The following is a 26,261-nucleotide window of genomic DNA, read 5'->3' on the forward strand; positions in this document are numbered from 1 at the left end:
CGGTTCTTACAGACTGGCCCATGTAATTCTTGCCGCATTCGCAAGGAATAGTATAAATTCCCGGCACTCTTAAGCCAACATTATCTTTGACTGGTGTCAACATTTCCTTAATTTTCCTAGGTGGTCAGAAAACTAGTTTTATTCCTTGCCTCTTTAGGACTCTGCCTATCTTACTTGTTGTAGCACCACAAAAAGGAAGCCGCACTATGTGTTGGTCCTCTTCTTGTATATGGCCGGCATCGTGTCTTACTTCCTTGGACAATACTGATTTAATTTCACCGGCAGAGTAACCATTCCTCTTGAAAACAGTCGTCAAATGGTTAATTTCAGGACCAAGGTGGTCCTTCTCGGAAATAGTCGTGGCTCTGTGTACTAAAGTATTCAGCATAGCTCTCTTCTGAGACGGATGATGTGGCTATTCAGTTATAAGTCTGTATGGGTTGGCTTCCTGTTCACAGAATGGCCCAATAGTCCATCCGGCTTTCGCTCCACCAACACATCTAAAACAGGTAACTTCCCTTCCTTCTCTACCTCCAATGTAAATTTTATGATTGGATGTACACCTTTAAATGTTCGACGAACTGCTGCAGCGTGTCACTGCCGTGTGGCCAGATTAAAAAAGTATCATCGACGTATCGGTAGAAGCATGATGGGCGGACGTGAGCACTGCTCAACGCTCATTCTTCAAAATCCTCCATGAAAAAATTCGCTATTGCTAGTGACAGTGGCGAACCCATGGCTGTTCCATCCGTCATGCCGGAACAACTTCAAAATTTCTGAGTAAAAATGAGCAGCCAACAGTTGTAATGTGTCATCCACAGGTACTTTGGTGAACAGAGAGACCACGTCGAGGCTGACCATGATATCATTTGGGCCTATTTTCATTTGTTTTATGATATCAGCGAACATTCTTGAATTCTTAATATGATGTGGGCAGTGACCAACTATAGGCACCAACAATTTAGTTAAGTGTTTTGCAAGCCTGTACGTAGGAGAGCCAATAGCGCTAACAATCGGTCTCAACGGGACATTCTCCTTATGAACCTTTGGCAAACCGTACAGTCTTGGTGGCCTAGGTGCTCTCGGCCGTAAGTTCTTCACCAGTTTGTCGGAGAGGCCAGAGTTTTTTAGTAGCTCCCTTGTCTTCCTGGTGAGCGCCGATGTGGGATCCCGTCTGAGAATCCGGTATGTGCTGTCCTCCGGTAACAATCCAACTTTCTTGTGGTAACCTGCAGCGTTGAGTGTTACTGTGGCGTTCCCCTTGTCAGCAGGTAAAACAACTAGATCTTCATCCTTCTGCAACAATTTCAGTCCTTGTCTCTCCTCTGTGCTGATGTTTGACTTAGGTGGCTTGGATGTCGCTAAAATTCGGCTAGTAACAAGCCTTACGTCACCCACTGCTTCTTGAGGAAGATGACAAACTGCTTGTTCCACTCCGCTAATAATCTCAACCACCGGTAACTTATGTGGAGCTGGGACAAAGTTCAATCCTTTACTGAGAGCCGAGATGGTAGCTTCATCAAGCTCCTCGTCAGAGAAGTTGATAACATTGCGGTGAATGCTGTTGGACCCAGTAGTTCCTTGATCATGGTTAAGCCGCTCAAATTTATCGGCCTGTTTCGCCGTAGTCCTGCTTAAATTGGCTCGTTGGTGTGCCGTCAAAGTCATATCCACCCATTCCCAGTCCAGTGGTGAGAGGACTCCGGCCAGAAATAAATGGCAACTGAATAACAGGCGAGCGTTCATGTCTAGTTAATACCTGGTATGACGTATCCTCTCTTTCACAATAGCATGGCTGGTCTTTCGTAAAATTCTGTTTACTTCAGCGGTTCTGATGTGGTGTTTGACGACTGCAAACTTTGGTAGACGCCGGCGATATACAAGAAGAGGACCAGCACATAGCGCGGCTTCCTTTTTGCGGTGCTACAACAAGCAAGATAGGCAGAGTCCTAAAGAGGCAAGGAATAAAACCAGTTTTCCGACCACCTAGGAAAATTAAGGAAACGTTGAGATCAGTCAAAGATAGTCTCAGCTTAAGAGTGCCGGGAATTTATGCTATTCCTTGCGAATGCGGCAAGAATTACGTGGGCCAGTCTGTGAGAACCGTTGCCGACTGCTGCATCGAGCACCAGCACCACCTGAAGTACAAGTATTTGGAAAAATCAGCCGTGGCTGAACATAGCCTGCTTAAATAGCATAAGATTTTATTTGAAGAAACCCGAGTCATAGCCCATGCATCGAATTACTGGGACTCTGTGATCCGGGAAGCAGTCAAAATTAGACTTAGCGATAATAACTTTAACAGAGACAACGGCTATGCACTTAGCAACACTTGGAATAGTGCACTGGATAATGAAAAATCGCAGAGAAAAGCTTCCCGCACTTTACCTCCTGATTCAAAGGATGGCGCTGCAAGCAACGTGGGATAGAAACTACATCTATGAAAGTAGAGAGCACCACTTCACTACGCGCCATATCGCTGTTGCTATGACGTATTCCAGCCAATCAGAAGCCGTCCTTCACATATAAAAGTGGGAGCCTCGCTAGTTCACGACAGTCAGTTTTAGCCCTAACGACGACCATGGAGGTAGTGGTCGAAAGCTTGGAGTTTTATCCTGAATTGATGTGGCATGTACACCGAGAGATTTTTGTTCAAGAAATACGTTGCGAAAGTCTTCGTAGCCAACAACATAATATGATTTCATCTTGTCAAATTATGTACCAGAAAGTGATGATTTGCCGAAAGCATTAATTTTTTGTTTTCATTTGAGAAAAGTGCTGCAGAGTCACATCGAATGCTTGTAAAGGCATATGGTGATCATGCTCTATCAGAATCAACATACAAAAGTTGGTTTCAACGGTTCAGGAATAATGATTTTGATGTAAGAAATTAAGAAGGTGGAAGACCACCAAAAAAGTTCAAAGACGCCGAATTGCAAACAATATTGGATGAAGATGATACTTTGAGTCAGAAGCAAATGGCAGCACTGCTAAATGTTGCACAACAAACAATTTCTGACCGTTTGAAAGATATGGGAAAGATCCAAAAGTGTGGAAAATGGGTGACACATGAATTGAATGAAAGACAGATGGAAAAGCGAAAAACCATTTGTCAAATTTTGCTTCAAAGACATGAAAGAAAGTCAATTTTGTATCAAATTGTTACTGGCGATGAAAAATGGATTTATTTTAAGAATCCTAAGCGGGAAAAATCATGGGTTAATCCAGGACAACCATCAACATCGACTGCAAAATCAGATCGGTTCGGCAAGAAGACAATGCTCTGTGTTTGGTGGAATCAGAAAGGTGTGGTGTATCTTGAGCTTCTAAAACCTGGTGAATCTGTAAATACTAATCGCTACAGACAACAGATGATCAATTTGAACTATGCATTGATCGAAAAAAGACCAGAATGGGCCAGAAGATATGGCAAAGTAATTTTTTTACATGACAATGCACCTGCACACAAAGCAAAACTGGTTCAGGATACAATCAAAACACTTGGCTGGGAGCTGCTACCCCACCCGCTGTATTCACCAGACTTGGCCCCTTCCGGCTACCATTTGTTTGCATCAATTGGACACGCATTGGCCGAGGAACACTTCGATTCGTACGAAGAAGTCGAAAATTGGGTGTCTGATTGGTTTGCTTAAAAAGACGAACATTTCTATTGGTGTGGTGTCTACAAATTGCCAGAAATGTGGTAAAGGACACTCATTTCATACCGGTACACCTGGTATATACACGCCTGTCACCCTACATTGTGCTCAGTTGACTGAGCAGTTGACAGTGTAGGGAGATAGGCGTGTGCTGTGTTTGTGTGTGTTTTCTTACCATCTCGAAAAAGGAAGTTCATTCCGAAAACTAGGAAAGCACTGTACCTTTTGTTTGTGTACCTATCAATAATGCAGCACTTCTGCCTTTCAGTGCGTCATTTCCTTTATTCTTAAAAAATTTGTAATTCTTAGCCAGCACTTTCCATATGTGGTATTTTTCTGTATCGTTAATTTTTTATTTCAAACTGTTTGTTACTTTCTGATTAGTCTTCGTATAATACATTTCCCTTTCTGCTCTTATCGACTAATGCATGGTATTTTTTCAGTAATCTCCATCTTGATTATTATCCTGTCTTCCATCTTCAAGTTCTCGGGTTGCCAAATCTCACCTGGTGCAGGTACAAATGGTCATTCATTCCTCTTCATCTCATCCAATAAGTCTCCCCTGCCCTGGGTTCAGGTCGAATTTTCTGTGTTTGTCCCCATTTCCTAAACCTTTCCAGTCCTTTTCCTTCATCCCTCTTCCTTTCCATTCAACACGTCTGCCTGAAGGAGGAGCCACTGGCTCTGAAAGCTAGCACATTTCAGTATCTTTTACACCTTTTTTCTCCTACACTGCAAGGTGAGTAGATTTTTTTCTATCTATTTAATTATATCTCGTTTTGAAATATTGTGTATTTTTGTTGATATACAAGCTAGGAGGTGTATAACATTCACTTTTATGTATTCTATCAGCACACTACAAATTTTGGCACTGGCCATCAATTCTTTCTCATAATTTATTGATATGTTTTTGTTACTTATTTAAGCAGAAATTAATGCAAGATTTATTTACAGAAGACGGCAGAAGAAAAATGAACAAAAGAGGAGGAGCTATTTCAATCCTGAACTGTGTGATATTATTCCACTGTCTGCAGCTCTTTGTCTTAAAATTCATCTCTTGCCATCAGTTCTCCATAAACTTACTGTTCTCGCGGCAGCATATGAACTCTGTCAAATGGTATGCCTTCTTTCAGAATTTTCTATTAAACTCATGTAAAATTTATATCACTCATGATTAGTTGTTGTCATTATCAAATTTTATGTATACATTGTTTTTAATACATTATGTCATTGTTGAATGCTGTCTGTGGAAACTATTGCATCAGTGGTTATTCAGAATTAGAAAATAATAATCATTATTGAAGATTTATGAAAAGGTAAATTTGCATATCAGTTTCATTTCTCTGTTTTGTTCTTTTGTGTTTTACCCCATTTAGCCTTATGTATTTTCCTGTATAAGGGGCATTCAACTGAAAATAGGAACACAGGAACACCTGCCACAATGGGGCGATAAAATAATTCCATTCAACAATAATCACCACGCGCGTTAAGACATTTATCGAACTGGGAGAAGGGGCAATCAATTTCTATTTCGTAGAACATTTTTGGCCACTGACGGATCCACAACCACACCCTCTCTTCCACTTCTTTGCCTGACTGAAACCGACATCCACACATATCTTTCTTCAGGTCACAACAATGCGAAAATCACATGGTGAACAATCTGGGGTGTATGGAAGATGTTGCAGTGTTTACAAACCAAATCGTTGAAGTGTAGGCCCCATCCAACTGGCAATTTGGAGGCAGGTGTTATCATGCAACTTCTATTGCAGGGTCCCTCTGTTCATAGAGATCCTTGGATGTGGAACTGCAATCAGCTAATGGTGAGATCGAGGCTTGACGTAATGCTAAACACAGTTGAAAATTAACTTTGGTTTTGTTTATTTACATATGCTTTGCATTGAGCTGTCAAAGTGAGTAAATGTACAAAGAAAATGAACTGAAACGTGTTTGGTGTGAGAAATAATGCAACTGTGGATGTCAGAGCATAATGTCATTCAAAGAAATTCATTTTGGTACAATAGCACTTGCTAGGCACTGTTATAAAATTTCATCTACTACAAGAGTAGCAAAAACTGTGCTTCATTTCCAAGTACCAGTAAACAGTATTACAAGAACTCCCACCTTATGTATTGGTAGTTGCAATTTAAAAGATTTATAATAATCGTAGGCTTTAATTTGAATAATCTGAATGTTTACATTTGACTTGTGTAGCAGGTATCAGCAAAATAGAAATTAGTCGCAGTAACAACTATGAATTTTTGGCCTTCCAGATTTGGTCACAAAACTTATACATCTATTTTGAATTATTCACAGTTGAATTACTATTAGTATTCCTTAAGTACTTCATTGATAAGGATCATTAAATTTAAGTTCACACTGCATAGTCTTTATTAATTCACAATTATATTACCATGCAAAATCTTGTTTAGAAGCTGACTATAGCAGAAGCAGCTATCTCGGTCCATCAAAGAAGTGAGTTTCATAAAATGGTGGTTGTGTTGTTTACACTGTTCATGCAAATAGTCAGTGAGTAGAATAATAATGACTACAGCGATATTTGAACATCATGCGAAAAGCATCTCTCGAACCTAACTCGGTCAACAGTCGAAGGTACAGAAATTGCGTAGAAATGAATCAAAATAGAACTGTATGTTTTCCAAAAAGCCATTACGTTATATATCACATATGCATCATTAGAACCAATAGTATTGATTATAAAACTGACATAACATGAAACTTGCACAGAATTTGTTGAGTCCAAATGAAAGATAAATTCCAAAGTAACACAACTTGAATGGTGCACATATTCACTTCATGTACTAGTGATTAATATTTAATCCGATGGCACTTCGATGTTTGAATTTTATTCTGCCAGGAATGAATGTCCTTTTACGAAATTCCATCAGTTGTTCAAGAGACCACTGTTGTGTGCGCACACTACTGCAGAAGCAAGGCAGATTTGAAAGAATAAAATCTGGAAGATAGGCAACAGTTTTCAAATGCTCAAAACTTAGTATGTGTGCTTAAATGCAAGGTGCTTTTAGTAGCTTCGATAATGAAACTCTTTCCTAATCTGGTAGAAGTTGCAAAGAGATGTTTATAGTAATTGATGAGAAGCCATCTGGTGAAACTGAAGTTATACCTGGGGTTCCATAAGGAAATGTTATAGACCTTCTGCTGAGTTAAGAGGTAGTCTAAGCAGGACTTTTAAGATTTGTTGCAGATGATACTGTCATTTACTTTCCAGTAAAATTATCAGATGATGTAAACATATTTCAAAATGCTTTAGACATGATATTGTCATGGTGTGTCAAGTGGCAATTGAACCTAAGCAGTAAATAGTGTGAAGTAATCTGTACGAGTACTAAAAAATTCCATTAAATTTTGGCAAATAACACAAATGTAAAGGTTGTAGATACTGTTTCAAGTTACACTGTTAACTAACATTTTAGGCAGAGAAAATACATTCACCTAATTGTTCAGACTGAAGAAACAATTTAGATTCCCTTCTGAGCCCCTGAGGGGCATATATGCCTACAGTAGTGCACTAATTAACAAAGATAACAATAAATAATAGGATGTCCAGAAAGAACGGCGTGAGCTAGTTTGGAGATATTATCCCTAGAATTTAACAACTACAGTAATATTTAATGAGTTACTACCTCTTAACCAAAGAGGACCCTCACTCTTGGTGAAGTCTCTGGACATGGTGGACAATGAATGGCTTATATTATTTGTTCAACACTGCCTTGTGGTGTGTGAAAACTCGCTTCAGTGGTGTGCTTGGTGGCAAATGGGTGCCAAAATGGCCGGGGATGGAATAATAATAAACTGCATGGTACTCCTGGGGCACACTTCACTTTACTGCACTGTTTACATCGCAATGAGTGCAGTATTCCAGGTGCTAATACTAGGGGTATGAATCAGGCATCCAGGATCAGACTTTGTGTGACCGCAGTCAGCAGAAGCACATGGAGCTCACACAGCTTGGGGAGGCAGTGTGTAAAATGCAGTATCACTCCTCTTATTTAACTAACAGTGACATACTCTGACAGTGGATGCACGGTAAGAATCCTGCTGTTTGTGTGTTCACCGGCAGGTGGCGACGCATGCCATGTGGCATTGCACAGGTGAGCTACAAGAACACGGCTGACCTAAGGGTGTTGGGGGAGTACAGTGGTACCTTGGCTGGCAGGTGCTTCACTGATCACTGCTTTTTGGTCTGTGCAGCCTGTCATCTGCTGTTACAGGTGGAGGTGATGGAAGGTGTCACAAGATACTAGCTCGTTTTTGTAGCAGGAGTACATGTTCACACATACAGCCAACCCCCCCCCCCCCACACACACACTGTATGTTCACATTATCAAAATCATACTGAAAAAAATATTGGCATACTTACTAAAATAATTGCAGATCAGATATTATACCCATATATTTTCTAATAAGTATTTAAAACAAAGATTCCAAGCGGGAAAGTGCCAGTAGACAGGCACAATAAAATAACACACAAACAAGCACACACAAAATTACGAGCTTTCGCAATTGGCAGTTGCTTCATCAGGAAAGAGGGAAGGAGAAGGAAAGATGAAAGGATGTGGGTTTTAAGGGAGAGGGTAAGGAGCCATTCCAATCCAGGGAGCAGAAAGACTTACCTTAGAGGGAAAAAAGGATAGGTATATACTCGCACACACACACACACACACACACACACACACACACACACACACACACACATATCCATCCATACATATACAGACACAAGCAGACATATTTAAAGGCCTTTAAATATGTCTGCTTGTGTCTGTATATGTATGGATGAATATGTGTGTGTGTGTGCGAGTATATACCTATCCTTTTTTCCCTCTAAGGTAAGTCTTTACGCTCTTGGGATTGGAATGGCTCCTTACCCTCTCCCTTAAAATCCACATCCTTTCATCTTTCCTTCTCCTTCCCTCTTTCCTGACAAAGGCCTTTAAATATGTCTGCTTGTGTCTGTATATGTATGGATGAATGTGTGTGTGTGTGTGTGTGTGTGTGTGTGTGTGTGTGTGTGTGCGTGCGAGTATATACCTATCCTTTTTTCCCTCTAAGGTAAGTCTTTCCGCTCTCGGGATTGGAATGGCTCCTTACCCTCTCCCTTAAAACCCACATCTTTTCTTCTCCTTCCCTCTTTCCTGACAAAGCAACCGCCAGTTGCGAAAGCTCGTAATTTTGTGTGTGTGTGTTTGTGTGTTATTTTATTGTGCCTGTCTACCGGCGCTTTCCCGCTTGGTAAGTCTTGGAATCTTTGTTTTTAATATATTTTCCCATGTGGAAGTTTCTTTCTATTCTAATAAGTATTTACTACCACTAAATCAAACAAAACAAATTCCAGGATAGAATAAAGACAAAGTCAGGAAAAGGATAGAATGCCAACATGGATCAAATAACAAAGTTCTTTAATTCTAAAAAAATTTAACTATTAATTAAAAAGATTTTTACTACACCTTAAGTCATGTGACAATCTCTTCCAGCACCACGTTGACTGTGATGCATAGCACTTTTATTATTCAGTCAGTGTCAAATAATATTCTGGTTCTTCTGTTTTAACAATTTGTGTCTTACCTCATTGTGCTATGTTTTCCATTCTCATTCACAAATGTGCTTACATTAAGAACACAAAATACACAGTAAATTTGATGTAATAAAATAATACCTACAGAATTGGCATTTGCTTATATTGGCAATTTTCTGTTGTGTTATTGTTATTGTCACTTGTGCTAGTGAAAAAGTTCTGTGAAGTTATGCGAGATGCATGTCTCTTTTTATTCTGACAACATAGTCAGTTACTTGAAATTATATTGTCCAATGGAAAATCCAGGATGGATGTAACAGTGGTGGCTTCAGTTGCCAGAGACTGCAGTGTGTGTGTGTGTGTGTGTGTGTGTGTGTGTGTGTGTGTGTGTGTGTTTTTGTCATCTTTTTTTGACAAAGGCCTTGCTGGCCAAAACCTTATTTGTGACAGTCATTTTGTTGTGCCTATCTGTAACTCAGCGTCTCTGCTATATGGTGAGTGGCAACTTTGCTGTTTATGAAATTATATTGCTGTCTGTGATTATTTTACTGCATACTCTACATACATAAATCTTGTGTTAGTCAGTTTGTGCGGCTTGTTAACTTGTGAGAAGATTTACAATTTTTCTGTATGTGATACATATACCATCAGTATCCTTGTGCTGTTATTGTTTGCTCAAGATAAAGTATCACAATATTTGTAACTAGGAGCATGCAACTTGAAAGAATCCTTTTATTCACACATTGCTCAGTGCAGGTGGCGTCTGAGCTGGCTTTTGGACAGTGAGCTATCCTATTTATGAGTGACCTGTAATTTACTCCACTAATATGAGGGTTATACTATAACTCATGGTATGTTAAATGAATATTGATTTTTATTTTTTAGCCTGACCATATACACTGTATTAATCTGAAGTTGTTTCTGTTGCTTTTCTATGTAGTCTTGTTTCACATTTTCCATACCGTTCTGAGAACATTCTGCTGTATTTGAGACCCTTTCTGGCTGTTGTAAAGTATTAAAACGAAAATAATCACACTTACCAAGTGGCTGCGGCAGATCACACCCACACAAAAGGGTTTAACTTTTACAAGCTTTCAGAGCCAGTGGTTCCTTTTTCTGGCAGAAGCGTTGAAGGGAAGAAACAGGGGTGAAGGAAAAGGAATGGAGAGGTTTATGGAAACTGGTAAAGTTCAGGAAAGTCACCCAGAACCTACCTCAAGTCAGGGGAGACTTACCTGACGGGATGAGAAGGAAAGACTGATCGTTGGGGGCTGCACCAGATGAGATTTGAAAACGTGAGAGCTTAATGGTGGGAGACACAGTAAGATATAAGACAGAGACCACTACTAAAACATCACGCGTGAGTTAATAAGAGTGAAAAGCTAAGTGCATTGTATGTAACAGAGGTGGGAGGGAGAATAGCGAAAAATAGACAGATCAGAAAATTTCCCAGATCACCACATCCAATCCTGGTACTGCTGATCCCTCCCAAAAACAACTTCGGAGCACACCACTTGTCAATCAGTATTATCCTGGGCTTGAATGTAGTAATCAGCTACTTTGACAAAGCCATGACTTCCTAAAGTCATGCCCCGAAATGAGATCCATTCTGCCTGAGATTCTGTGCGCCACACGTGGAACAACTTTTCGTCACCTTCCCAATCTCTGCAATATCCTTGTCAGACCCTATGCTCCTTGTGCACCCATCTCCCTACGCTATGGCTCCTACCCCTGTGGCCATCTATGCTGCAAGACTTGCCCTATGCACCCTCCTACTACTACCTATTCCAGTCCTGTATCTGGAAAAACATACTATCAAAGGGAGAGCCACCTGTGAAACGACACGTCATATACCAGCTGTTATGTAAACACTGTTTGGCCTTTTACATCAGCTTGACTACCACCCAGTTATCAGTCAGGATAAATGGACATAGGCAGAGGGTTTATTCAGGCAACACACAATATCCTGTTGCAGAACATGCTGTACAACATGACAGTGTGTTTCACCACATGCGCCATCTGGATTCTTGTCCAAGACACCAGTTTCTCAGAACTCTGCAGATGGGAACTAACACTATAACATGTCCTTGGTTCTCGTCACCCACTGGCCTTAATTTTGTTAATTCCTTCTATCTCCTCATTTTGTCACAGTAACTGCTGCTTTCTTCACTCCACTTAGTTTCCTACATCTTTCATTTTTCACTGTCCCCCTCCCACCTCTGTTACATAAAATGCACTTAGCTTTTCACTCTTATTAACTCATGCATGATGTTTTAGTAGTGGTCTCTGTCTTACAGTTTACCATGTCTTCCACCTTTTAGCTCTCAGGTTTTCAAATGTCATCTGGCGCAATCCCCAACAATCAGTCTGTCCATCTCATCCCATCTACCGACTCCCTTGATCTGGGGTTTTGGGTGATTTTTCTGAACTTTACCACTTTCGGTGAACCTCTCCAGTCCTTTTCCTTCACCCCTGTTCCTTCTGTTCCTTCCCCTTCAACTCTTCTGCCAGGAGAAGGAACCACAGGCTCAAAAGCTTGTAAAAGTTAAACCCTTTTGTGTGTGTTTCCCCTGCCACTGCTTGGTGAGTAGCTTTTTTATCTATCCATTTACATTATATGCTGTAAGGTATTGACACATGACTTTCTCGGTGTTCTCTGGTATCTCATGGCCATGGCTCCCAGTTGTTCTTTTGCAAATTTTGAATTGTATGGAGAATTCAAGAGACTTTGCCATTTAGAAACCTAATTTTCTCCACAATGACTTGAGCAATGAAGGGTAGCGCATTATTATGCTGCAGGATGGTCTTTCTCCCAGGGTGTTTATTGCGAGTCACAACAGAGCTTAAAAAATTTGTGATTGCAGTGGATAGCATTTATGGTTAGACTAGGTACAAGAAAATCCACAAGAATGCAATCCTCACATCACAGAAGATACTGCCCATAACTGTCCCGACAGATAGTAATTTTTGCAAAACCCAAGTGCTGCCATCCATAATCTGGCATTTTGTTTCAAGCTTGTATTGAGGAACCAGTTTTCATCATCTGTCTTAAGTAGTTCTCAGAACAAATCACTTCCTAATTTCAAAATCATCAAAAAAAGTTTTGGGTGATGTTTTGACGCCCATGCACAAGTCTCTTCTGTCCGTGATGAACTTGGATGAGTTTCAGCAGCAGATTTTTTTATTCTTTAACATGGATTTCAATGACAGAACGCTGTTCAAACATCAATGCCTGTGAATTTATAAATGTAGTTTGTATTCCAATGATAGAGGTTAATGACATCACAATATGTTGACAAATATTGCGACTTGTGACTTACTCATCTCATGGTACAAATTTACAAAATCTGTGGATTATAATAATAGATACATTTTATACTTCAGTGACAGATTTGCAGTTGTGACTTAGTATGGCTTACAACTTTCTGCGTGACACATATATAAGCATTTTATGTAAAGAAGATTCTACATGGTAACAGAATTCAAAATGATGGCAGCAGGTTGTTGCCAGCTGTGACTTCACTGCTAGACTGCACTGCTACACTATGTTGATGACATGCACGCTGCATATTCATGATACATGGCAAAAGTATTAAATTGCAGACATCTATAATGTTTCACCGAAAGTCACCTAACCAGTCATACCATTGTGGGATTCAAGTGGTCCCAGTTGTCATAGTCGTAAAGAAATGTGCTACAAATGAAATACCAAATTTTGATGCCCTGTCATAAGTATGCAAAATACAGTGTAAAATGAGATATATGCATAATTCTTAAAAGTTTATTGTGTAACCAGTATTGTACACTCAATCATAAAAAGAGCTGCACCCACAAGGACCCAAATGATCCACTGCAAACTGGTTGGCGATGTACACACAATACACCATTAGATATGTGAATGATTTCTTTTGCACTGTCGGCCGTGCATTTGGAGAGTCTGGGTGAGGCCATAATGTCGCGCACTTTGGTTGACGTAAGGGCGCCCCAAATGTCCGTGCTGACCATTACGACAGCAGATAGCATCACTAAAGAGCACCTGAATATGCACTACAGCCATGCGAAATGTATGACTGTAGGTTACCCAGCTGGACGAGTTTGAGAGGGACCACATTGTGGGGCTGTGGGAGGATGGGTGGTCCCGTCATATTGCGCACCCCATTGGTCGTATGGACACAAGAATCACCTGTTGTTGGTACAATGGATGTGGGAAGGCATGCATGCACATATAGGATCTGAACATTGAACACACACTGCAAGAAGGGAACATTGAAGGATTGTCCACCATGTGATAGCAAATCTGATGATAATGATCAGAACTTTTCAGTGAGCTGTCCTGCCTTCTGTGCAACATCTTGTAAGTGCTAGTACCATTGGCAGACAACTGCACGATGCAGGGGTTGCTGTACACCAACTGTTATACCTGCCACTCGCGCCCACAAAGTGTCGTGTCCAACTATCCTAGAATCGACATCAATAGACATGTGGTCCTGCAAACTGGCTGCAGGTCATCTGCAATTATGAGTCCTGCTTCTGCCTTGGAAGTGACAACCACTAGGTCTGTGTCTGCAAGTGCAGTGAAGAGGTTGTCGAGATGTTATAGTCTCTCGTCAGACATCCTGCCAGCCTAGTGTGATGACGTGGGGAGCATTATTCTATGGTGTCCATCCACTGTTAGTGTTCCTAATGGGCTCTGTGGCAGCTGCATGATACAAGGATGGGGTCCTGCAAGTGGTAGCTCTGGTGTTCATGAATGCCCATGCCCATGCCCATGCCCTATTTCAACAGGACCACTCGCATCCTAATAACGCTGCCACCTCCTGAGTGTGCCTTGCAGCTGTGGATACATTTGCATCTGCATCTGTATTCTGCAAACCACCACGAGGTGCATGGCATTGGGTATGTCCCATTGTACTATTTATTAGGGTTTCTTCCTGTTCCATTCATGTATGTAGCATTGGAAGAATGCTCCTGTGCATGCAGTAATTTCTCCAACCTTATCTTCATGATCCCTGTGTGAGCGATATGTAGGGGATTCTAGTATACCCCTAGAGTAACCATTTAAAGCCGGTTCTTGAAATTTTGGTAATAGACTTTCTCGGGATAGTTTGTGTCTGTCTTCAAGTATCTACCATTTCAGTTCCTTCAGTATCTCTGTGACACTCTCCCATGGATTAAACAAACCTGTGACCAATTCATGTTGCCCTTCCGTGCAAATGTTCAATATCCCCTGTTAGTCCTATCTGGTACAGGTCCCATGAAAAATATTGGAGCGTGGATCGCAAGAGTGATTTGTAAGCGATCTCTTTTGTAGACTGATTGCACTTCCCCAGTATTCTACCAATAAACTGAAGTCTACCAACTGCTATACCCACGACTGAACCTATGTGATCATTCCATTTCATATCCCTACAAAGTGTTATACACAGGTATTTGTATGAGGTTGTCGATTCCAGCAGTGACTCATTGATATTATAGTCATAAGATACTCTTCCGTAGCGAGCCACGTGGGCCGATCTCTCCCCGATTGAGAACATGTGGATTGTCCTGGTGAGTGTCATCGGGACATCACTTCCATCCACAAGTCTGCGGGGTCTGCATGCTCAGGTGCAAGTGGCATGAGGACCTGTACAACTCCATGCCCCATGTCTTGATGCTTGTGTTCACAATGTTGGGGGTCCCGATGCCATATTAGCTTGTACATTTTGTGGCTGTGCAGCACAACACATTGATCCTTCCTAATTGAAAAGCATAATCATTTTGTGTGTGTGGTACCTCCTACTTGCCTGCCAACAATGATTGCAATCAATCTGGTACTTGTGGGTACAGTTATTTTAATGATGATGAATGTATGATACATTGAAAAGTCCTCAATATTGCAGGAACACTGTGCTTGTGATGATAAGACACCTGAAATGATAAAGATCATATTTTCATTTTCATCAACAGGTTCCAATATCTAAGGGTTCTGTGTTGGACTATGAAATGCCTGAAAATGCAGGTGACATTCAGCTCCTGAACAGTGATTTTGGGGGCTGTGGCTTGACACTGAATGATGTGGAGCAAGTAAGTTAGCTGCAGTTTCATGCATTGTTTCACTTCTCTTTATTTAATGTAAGCTGTCTCAAAAGAAGAGTGGTGATCATTTACAGTTTGAAATCTGACAAGCATGGTAGTTGTAGACACACTTTCATTGTTAAAGATAATAATGTAAATGTTTATAGTTTCCAAATCATGAGCTCCATTGCCGTGAAACAAATGAGAGAAATATTGAGTTTGACAGAGCTCCAATGTACGATGTTATTAGAACTTTTATTTATTCTTGATTTACTTTGTCTGTCTTCAAATAGTTTGCCTGGGAAACCCCGAGTGACAATTGCCCTGTATTGTATGTCTTCTATTTCTGGAAACCCGTTTGGTTCCAGTGCTTTGAAATACCTGCCATTTTCTACCAGGATTGTGAAGCTATTTACATGTTCTTAGGTGTTAAATTTAAAATTATTCTTTTGTGAAAAAATTTCTTATTTTTAGATTAGGAATCTATGCACCTAGGAAGTTTGTCCATGATTGAAAATAACCAGTGTGGTTCAATAACCACTTTAGAAAGTTGCTTTGTAAGCAGAGGCAGCTTAATCACATATTTAAGCTAAGCATAGACATTGGCAAACTAAAGCGGAACGAAATGAAACTGAATGTAGTGTTAGCTGTTGGAAAAGTGCTGATTGAATTTGAAATTAAAAAACTAGCAACTAAGTGGGCCAATTTTGTCTACCCGGTAACCCAGTGAATTGACAGAGAGGAATACAAAATACTAAATTCTATTTCCTGAATTTCCCTTTGTGGCAAAACATGATTCAGGTCATCCTCACAAGTTTCACATACATGCTGAAATAAGATTTGAGATGGAATAAATAATAGAAGTAGTGACAGCAACTATTTTCTGCGTTTGATTGTATTGTCCACTGTCGCGCTCCCAGTTTCCCCGCCATTGTGCTCCCCATCTCTCCTTCGTCGCACTCCTCACCTCAGGAGAGTTCTTACAAATTCATGTGTAATAACAGCAATTGGTTGGGACTGCAGTCTACCCTCTGTAAGTTGGCTTATATATTTAATAAAGACAAAACCTGTGTTCTAGATGCTGCATCCATTAGTTTCCTTTCAGAGTATGCTGATACATTGGCTCCAGACTTATCAGTTGTATATAACTGCTCACCTGACAAAAGATCCACATGTAAAGACTGGAAAGTTTCACTGATCACACAGTATTCAAGAAAGGAAATAGCAGTATGGAACTGATACCCAGCAGATTACTCCTAACATCTATTGGCACACAGCATGGATTCAGAAAATATTGTTCTTGTGCTATGCAACTAGCTCTTTATTCTCACAAAGTAAAGCTTTTCATTCTCGTAAAGTTATCAGTGTTATCAAAAGAGGGTGTCAAATTGATTCCACATTTATAGATTTCCAAAAGTCTCTTGATACCATTCCTCACAAGTGGCCTCTATTCAGATTGCATGCCTATGGAGTTTCATCCCAATTGTTCCACTGGATTCATGATTTCTTGCCTGAAAGGTCACTGTTCATAGCAATTTATGGAAAGCCATTGAGTAAAACAGAAGTGATATCTGATGTTTCCCAAGGAAGTGTTAGAGGCCCTCTGCTGTTTTTAATCTATATGAATGATTTGAGAGACAGTCTGAGCAGCCATCTTAGATTGTTTGCAGACAATGCTGTCTTTTACAGTCTAGTAAAAATCATCATAAGATCAAAAACCAGTTACAGAATAATTTAGACGAGATATCTGCGTGGTATGAAAAGTGTCAGTTGACCATTAATGAAAAGTGTGAGGTAATTCTCACAAAAACTAAATGGAATCTGTTCAATTTTGGTTACTTGATAAATCACACAAATATAAACGCTTTCAGTTCAACTAAATATTAAGGAATTGTGATTGTGAACAACATAAATTGGACCAACCACATAGATAATGTTGTGGAATGTGACACTTCGTAAATGTAACAGTTCTACTGAAGAGACTGTCTACACCACTCTTGTCCATCTTCTGGTGGAGTATTGCTGTGGGGTGTGGGACTCTTACCAGATAGGATTGATGGAGGACATAAAAAAAGTTCGTAGAAGGGCAACTCATTTTGTATTACCACAAAACTGGATAGAGGTGCCATGGATGTGATATGAAAATTGGGGTGGCAGCTGGGAAGAAGACATTTTCATTGCAGCAGGATCTTCTCATGAAAGTTCAATTGCTGACTTTCTCCTCTGAATGTGAAAATATCTTGTTGGCACCCACCTACAAAGGGAGAAATGATCACTGCAATAAAATAAGACAAATCAGAGCTCTCTCAGAAAGATTTAAGTATTCGTTTTTCCTGCGCACTGTTAAAGAGTGGAAGAGTAGAAAAATAGGTTGAAGGTGGTATGATGAACTCTCTGCAAGGCACTTAATTGTGAATTTCAGGATAACATGTAGATGTTCAATTTAATATAACTACTGTTTAATTATCTTAAATGTTAAGTGTGATGTTGTCACATAATATTTGTATGAGTCAATGATATTGTGAGCTTGTGCTGTTTTTAATTTCTAATAATCATAAATAGCACATAATTGATTGCATTCTTTGATTTAAATGCAATCTAAACCAAATTTTATAGCCTGTCAGTAGTAATTGATAGCGTTCAACAACTTCCTTGCAGTTGTTGAATGATACCAATTATTACTGATTATTGTCAGCTCACATTCATAAATTAATTATGTTACTCTGAGTAGTCTTCTTTTTGATACTCCTTCACACTGCACAAAATTTAAAGTAGCATGTAGTTAATTTTTTCAATCTGTGTCTCACATTAATATGATTTTCACATGCTAACTTGCACATGCGTTATGTTTCTGTGATTTGCACTGCATTCATCATACTCTATGGTTATATTACTTGTTGATAGAAACAAACAGCTTGTGTACCTATCAAAATAACAAATGATCCCCTTTTTATTATTAAAAGTGCAAGCTCTTCCTACACATCCTTCACGTACTATCAGTTCTCACTTCACTTGGTTAATGTTAAGCTTCCCAATTAGCCCAAACTGTTTAGCAAATACTGAGTCCTTTGCTTGCATATTAGAGATATTGTCACAATAACTGCAAACTCTCTTCAGCATTCTTATTGAAAAAAAGTTGATAAATTTCGCTGTAAGTACCAGCTCTTCCATACTATACTCAAGTTCTACAAAGTGTCAGCAAAGAGTACTGCTAGATGCAAACCTTGTGTGTGTGTGTGTGTGTGTGTGTGTGTGTGTGTGTTACGCATGCGTCCTTGAGTGTGGGCACACATGCAATGACCCATATAGTCACAGAATTTTATATGGTGCCTGGCATTTTTAGTGTGCAGTCATAAATAGGACTACTATTTTATTTGACGAGAGTCAGTGTGTTGGAGGCCTGCATGTTATGTTTGCTTGTGAAATGCATGTTTATCTCAGTGCTCATGCCTATAATCATAGTGATTTTTTTCTATTGTCCTAGGCTTTGACTGCAGCATCTTGTGATGACCTTTTCAATTCTGAAACATTGGAGACACTTGGAGACTCGTTTCTTAAGTTTGCTGTGAGCCTATTTCTATTCATTCATTATAAAAGTCATCATGAAGGAACATTATCAAGTATTAAAATGAAAGTTGTTAGCAATTGGCACTTCTACAATGTGGCTAAAGGAAAAGATATTGGAAGTAAATTGCAGGTAAGGCATGCAGAAAGTAAGACAAAGCTATCATAATAAATGTATTATACCAAAGTGAGGTGTGCAGGATGCTATGTTGTTCCTGTGAAGTTGTTATACCATTTGTTGTTGTATATATTTTAGACAGAGTGGTAAGACTCTGGATTTGCATGTTATTGGACTGTGCTGCAACCCATATTCCTGCCATCCATCCATATCTAAATTTTCTGTGGTTTCCCTAAATCACTTATATCAAATGCTAAGATCTTTATTTTGAAAAGCACATGGCTGATGTTTCTTCCTCGTCTTGATTCATTCTGAGCTCACGTTCCATCTCTGATCATCTTGCATGAATGGAATGGTAAAGCACAATTGAGGAAAATAATTTGACCTATTATTAAGACTGTCTCAGTTACATAACTCCAAGATCAAAATAAAAAGCATAAGAACATTGACACAACTTGGGAAAACACTGTGGTGCTGATGAAGAGTCAGTTGACACATTTATCCTTCTCCAACATCCCTGTAAGTTTGTAACATCATAATGGGATCACCCTTTACATTCATATATGATTTTTTCCCTCTTCCATCCCTTCAATTAATACTGTTGTCAGTGGCTCATTTCACGATATGTCCTAAACCGTTCTTTATTTTCTATTCATTGCAACATGTCTTTGTTTCTTAATTAATCAGTCCATCAGACTGTGAAATACATTCTATAATACCATGTTTCAGAGGCTTCTGATTTTTTCCTTTCCATCTTCCCCATTGCCCATGTTTTGCACCCAGCTGATCCATAAGTTGCAGACATGCACCAACAGTTCTCATTGGATTTACAAAAGTTTGTTGATTTCAGTTATTGCAAAAATCAGTCATATGCCCATTGCTTTAGATGTTGGTCAAGTTGTATCTCCTGAAATATTGGAATATGTGATAGTATTAAAATTAAAACAGCAGTTCCTGGGCAGTGGGGGTTGACTCTCCCACAGGACTGGCACAGAGTATAGCCCCTTGTGGCCTTCCAAATATTGATACTGTTATTTGTTCTCAAAAAGCTGTCTGCATATTCTAATGTTTAAGATGTCTTTACCCACTTCACACAATCCCTGCATTCATATTCAGCAAGAGCACTGATAACTGTGGCATCCATTGTCCTAAAATCATCACCGTGGAAACTTTGTGCAAAAGGGAAGAATAAGATTCAAATTAATACCTCAGTTAGTGAAATCAATACCAGGAGTAAGAACAATCTTCATTTAGCACTCACTCTGGTCCACATAGGTGCCCATTATAGAGGAACACACATCCTCAATAGTTTGCCATCGACCATTAAATATTTATTTACTAACAATGTATGGTTGAAGAGAAGCTAATGGATTTGAATGCCCACCTCTGTCCACTACAGTGATGGATTTATTAGTAAAACCGATTGCTGTACTTACTGTTAACCACATATCATAACATTAATGTTGGGTCATTTCTGACTTTGGCATAGATTCAGTGCCATAATGTGATCTTTATGAGTTCCTACATTCAAGAATAAAAATTCACTCAGCAGTGGAGTCTGCCCTGATTTTAAATGAGATGTGCGAGACTGGGACTGTAACCTGTGATCTTTGCAGGAATCCTGTGCAAAGTTTTAATGTACAAGTAATGTCCCAGTATAAGACATTTAAATGCTTTTGGGAAGCTTTATAATTAGTGTGTAAATGAGAAAGTAAATACCCTCTTTTTCCTTGTTGAGGACTGTTGTATTGTGCTACTAGTGCATATACATGTAGTGGCACCACATGTGTACTTAATCAACCACCAACTGTATCTGTGTTGGCTGACCACTCAAGGCATTCTGTAGAAAGTGTGCATGTGGCATTGTCTCTGCTGTGCCGTCTACTGGCAACTTGCACCTATATATGCACAGAGCAGTACTGATTCACACTCACTATGTTCTTTTAGTTTGTAGCACTCACATCATTTGTTCTGTGTGTTACTTATGTTGCATCTTGTGTATGATTCTTTTGTTATGTGTGAAGTCAAAAAAGACTTATTTCCATTATTGTTCAGAGGTGTTAGTTCGATCGGTTCTGTGTATTTCTTGGTTACTACACAGTTGAACTGGTTTTATATTACATGGTTAATACACAAATGGTGTTTACGTGTGCAGTCTTTAAGTGCAGTTTTTTCAGGTTTAGTCTTTATGGATGCCGTGCTACTGGCCTCAATCAAACAGCTTACTTCGGCAGTGACAACTTTAACAGACAGGGTACCTTTCCACCAGTTTATCCACGTGCATTTTTCCTTTTGAAGGTTCGTCTGAGGATTGGGAAGGTTACAGAAGATTACTCAGACAGCAGTTTTTGGCTTTCAGTGTGACAGACTCACATTTGTGCAAAACTCTATTCTTCTCGTGGATTTGAACTGAGGTGTATCAATTACTGTGTCAGCTTGCCTCTTTTACAGGCACTTTTAGCTCTTACTTTTGATCACATGTGCAGTTTATTGGCCAACTACCATCGCAAATGAGTACATGTCATAGCGGCATGAGTTGAATTGTACTGATGCTGCAAGAAACCAGATCAGTCTTACAGGGACTGGGCTTCTGACCTTAACGGCTTTATCTGTAATTGTCAATTCAGTACTGCTGCCCATAATGACTCTTACGCAGACTCTATGGTACGCTCTCCCTCGGGACTTTCCACTCTTTGGCAGGTTCCTGCTTGTCTACCACGGGGCCCGAGCCTTTGCAGCATCTTTCCCTTCAGTGCTGCATGTCTATCCTCTTGCTACTCTTTTTCCCCTCCCTTGCAAAATGTACCTGAGGTGTTATTAGGAATGTTCCGCATTGTCTGTCGCTGACATAAGAACAGTCTCGCCACCGTTTTTCGTTCCTCTTTTCTTTATTTGTTTCCCTTCTCCTCTCATTCCTCTGCTTCGGCATTTGAGGTTCCCCTTTTTCTTCTTTCCTCCTGTTCACTCCTTAAGGCTGGTCCACGCGTCTGATGCATGAGCTGCTACCTTCCCAAGTTGCTGATTGGTACCCCTGTCAGGTGTTTGGGAGATACGAACAATCACCTAAAGCGGTGCGCCCCCCTTGTGAAGGGGACCCCCAGTTGGAAGGAGTGCGCCATCACAGTCCGACAATACATTCTGAACCCATTGCACTGCTACCAGTGTCGCCATTTCAACCACACTAGAATGACACGTCAACACCCAGCCAAATGTATAACCTGTGGTAGGGATGCGCATGAGGGCAATTGTCCGCCTCCTTCTCCCCACTGAATCAATTGCAGTGGCAGCCATGCCACCTCCCCTTGGGATTGTCCCGTGTATCTTGATGAGCAGGCTGTCTAGGAGATCCGGGTAAAGGAAAAACTGCCTTACCCAGTCTTTCGCAGGCTGTTGGCTAGTTGCAAAACCTGTGTTCTCCTGTCTGGCACCTATAGTTCTGTTCGTGTTACCCCTCAATCATGAAGGAGATGGCCACACAGACATGCAACCTCAAATTCAGCTCTGAGGTTGTGAAATCACCTAGTGTCACTGTATCATTGTCATCCCACTGTTCAGCTGTGCAACAAGCCATCAAACTCTTGCCTCAAGGGGTGAGGCCATCAGCTACGCAACCGGTAGGCCGGAAAGGACAGTAGGAGTACTCCCATGAAGACTTCCTACGGCCCTCCAGCCAAACAACACCCAAATCATCCTTTGCCACATGATATCGTTGCCCGGCTGGCTTCTGTGTTGCCAGTGAGCACCACCAAATGTTTTTCTGCATTGGACTCCACATATCAGCAGCACAAACAAGACTATGCTTCTGTGGACCTCACAGAGCAGTATCTTCCTGCTTCTGTGCCCTGTAGCAGCGAGTCTTTGCAGACTGTTACTCCGCAGCCGCCGAGCTGACATCTCTTCATTTCTTCCTCATCATGATTCTCCTCCAGTGGAACGTTTGTGGCCTTCGGTTCTACAAAGAGGATTTACGGCGGCTTTTAGCATCACAGCATCCCCTTGTACTCAGCCTTCAGGAAACAATATTGTGTCCTCACAAGTGCCTCGAGCTTTCACATTTCTTCCTGGTTTGTTTTCACTCTCCCCCTGAGTTCGGCATTCCATCTCGTTTGAGCATCATGCTGCTCATAAGGGACGTCCCATCTCCATGACTAGCAATCTTCAAGCTGTTGCTGTTCGCCTTTTCCTTCCTCACCAGACTTTTTCCCACTTTACCATTTATGTCCTTCTGTCATTTTATGTCACCAGGGCAGACTTCCTTCAGCTTATTGGGAAGCTACCTCCCCTATTTTTGCTAATCGGTGACTTTAATGTGCATCATCCCCTTTGGGATTCTCCCAGAACCTGTCAGAGAAGTGCCCTCTTGGCTTATCTTAATCAGCTCAACCTCTTCTGCCTTAACACTGGGGCACCCACATTCCTTTCCGACTCATTGGACACTTATTCCCATTTGGACCTATCCTTCTACACTGTCAAGCTTGCCCATTGTCTTGAGTGGTCCGTTCTTTCTAACATCTATTGGAGCGACTATTTCCCATGTGCTATCCATTTGCTGACTCCTACCCCATCTGCATGCACACCCAAATGGCAGCTTACTAAGGCTGACTGTCAGCTTTACTCCTCCATGGCAATCTTCAAAGAACAGGATTTCTCCAGTTGTGATGACTAGGTGGAGTAGCTCACAAATGTTATCCTTACTGCATCAGAACATTTCATTCCAGACACTTCCTCTTTACCACACTGTGTCCCAGTCCCTTGGTGGACTGAGGCATGCCGCGACGCAATTCATGCACGGAGACGTGCTTTCCGCGTTTTTAACTGTCATCCTATGATGGCAAACTGCATTCATTATAAACAGATGCATGCAAAGTGCGTTGAATTCTTCTGGATATCAAAAAAGATAGCTGAATTTCATTCATTAGTTATTTTAACAGTTCCAACTCTTTCTCTGTTGTGTGGGCCAACTCCTGACAGCTCTCTGGAACCACAGTCTGTTCATGAATTATCTCCAACACCTTGGGTCACCATTTTGCAGATATTTCAAGCTCTTCCCACCATCACCCTGCCTTCTTCTATCAGAAACAAGCTGAGGGGGTTCGGGCGATACCCTTCTCTTCTGAGAATCATGAATGCTACAATGCCGCCTTTACTATGAGGGAGCCGGCCATTGGGGCCGAGCGGTTCTAGGCATTTCAGTCCGGAACCGCGCTGCTGCTATGGTCGCAGGTTCGAATCCTGCCTCAGGCATGGATGTGTGTGATGTCCTTAGGTTAGTTAGGTTTAAGTAGTTTAAGGGAACTGATGACCTCAGATGTTAAGTCCCATAGTGCTCAGAGCCATTTGAACCATTTTACTATGAGGGATCTAGATCGTGCTCTCAGTTCATCCCGATTCTCCGCCCCAGGGCCAGACACTGTCCACATTCAGATGTTGCAGCACCTTTCTCTTGCAGGCAAGCACTTTCTGCTTAATACGCATGTGGGCAGAGGGCACATTTGCCAGGCATTGGCTTGAAGCCACCATCATAGCTAAGCCCAGTAAGGACAAAAACCTACCTTCTGGCTACTGCCCCATCTCTCTCACCACCTGCATTTTCAAGGTGATGGAATGTATGATTCATGCCTGGCTGGTATGGTGGTTCGAGTCTCACAGTTTAGTAACAACTGCACAGTGTGGATTTCGAGCATGGCGTTCTGTAGTTGACCATCTCATTGCTTTGTCCACCCATGTCATGAATGGTTTCCTGTGGAAATTCCAGACTGTGGCCATGTTTTTCAATTTGGAGAAGGCCTATGATACCTGCTGCAGAACTGGTACCCTCCATACTCTTTACACGTGGGGCTTCTGATGCCGCTTGCCCTGTTTTCTTCAGAAATTTTTAAAAGATCAAGTTTTCAAGGTACATGTGGGTTCTGCCTTGTCGGACACCTTTATCGAGGAAAATGTTGTGCCACAGGTTTCCGTCCTGAGTGTTGTCCTCTTTGCTATCGCCATTAACCCTATAATGGCCTTTCTCCTGCCAGGCATCTCCGGCTCCATTTTTGTGGATGATTTTTCCATCTACTGCAGTTCTCCACAGAGCTGTCTCATTGAGCGGCATCTTCAGCGATGTCTTGATTGTCTTTACCCCTGGAGCATTGACAGTGGCTTTCATATTTCCACTGACAAAACTGGGGTAAATGGTTTCTCCCACCATCTTTACAACTTGGGCCTGTTGCTCTTCCATTTGTCGAAACTACGAAATTCCTGGAGCTCGTGCAAGATAGGATACTCTCTTTGCCCTCCCATGTCTTACCTGGCAGCCCGCTGTACATGTTCCTTCAGTATCCTACGTGTTATTGATGGTACTTCCTGGGGTGCCGATCGAACCACCCTTCTCTGTTTGTACTGCCCTCTTACACTGTCTCAACACTATCCGCCATTGTGGTATCCGTTTGGACACTGGTGCTTTTTACACTAGCCCGGTTGAGTGTCTGTATGCTGAAGCTGCTGAGCTACCACTGCCCTACAGCCGTGACTTTCTCCTCAGCAGGTATGCATGCTGTTTGTCTACGGCCATGTGTGGCCACCCATCCTATGCCTCCGTCTTCAATGAATCCTTTGACCACCAGTATGGAGCGCGTCCCTCTTCTCTGTTACCTCCTGGAGTCCACTTTCAGCACTTTCTCTGACAGCTTTACTTCACCCTACCTGCAACTTTACTGGTGGGTGTGAATCGTTCACCACCGTGGCTTTGTGAAGCGTCCTGTGTTAACCTTTGCCTCCATTTGCTTCCTAATGACACTACTCCAGTCTCGCTCTATCACCTTCAGTTTCATGACCTTCGCGTGGCATTTCACGATAGTACCTTTATGTGCACTGAAGGCTCTCGGACTGACCATGGTGTCAGTTGTGCCTTTGTCATTAGTGCCCACGTCTTTATATACCAGCTTCCAGCACACTGATCGCTATTTACAGCTGAGCTCTTTGCCCTGTATCAGGCCATAGAGTACATCTGGCAACACAGACTCTTCAATTGTGTCCTCTGCTCAGACTCTCTCAGCTCACTTCAAAGCCTCTGTGCACTGTACACCGTGCATCCCTTAGTGCAACAGGTCCAGGAAAACTGTCACTTGCTCATTCACTGTGTAGTTCCTGGTCATGTTGGTCTGCCAGAAAACGAGGCTGCTGCCAAGCCTGCCATCCTTGTACTTCATCCCACTAGCTCCTATATTCCCTCCAATGGTCTCTGTGTTACCGTCCGTCACAAGGTTGTGCCGCTTTGGCGTTGCCATTGGTCATCCCTTCATGGGAATAAGCTCAGGATTATTAA

At 41.3% G+C, this 26,261-nt stretch overlaps 1 protein-coding gene across 2 annotated transcripts in view; it reads left to right on the forward strand.

The window, feature by feature from the left end:
- The window catches only part of LOC126365926 (endoribonuclease Dicer-like), a 401,671-nt gene that overhangs the window by 329,650 nt on the left and 45,760 nt on the right, over positions 1–26,261 (forward strand). For both annotated transcript variants that reach the window (XM_050008684.1, XM_050008683.1), the window contains exons 17-19: positions 4,614–4,776; positions 15,163–15,279; positions 18,755–18,967. In XM_050008684.1, coding sequence (XP_049864641.1) covers positions 4,614–4,776; positions 15,163–15,279; positions 18,755–18,967 — 493 coding nt within the window. The remainder of the gene's footprint in view (positions 1–4,613; positions 4,777–15,162; positions 15,280–18,754; positions 18,968–26,261) is intronic.

This window comes from Schistocerca gregaria, chromosome 4 (genome assembly GCF_023897955.1).
Source record: "Schistocerca gregaria isolate iqSchGreg1 chromosome 4, iqSchGreg1.2, whole genome shotgun sequence".
In the NCBI taxonomy this organism is placed as follows: Eukaryota; Metazoa; Arthropoda; class Insecta; order Orthoptera; family Acrididae; genus Schistocerca; species Schistocerca gregaria.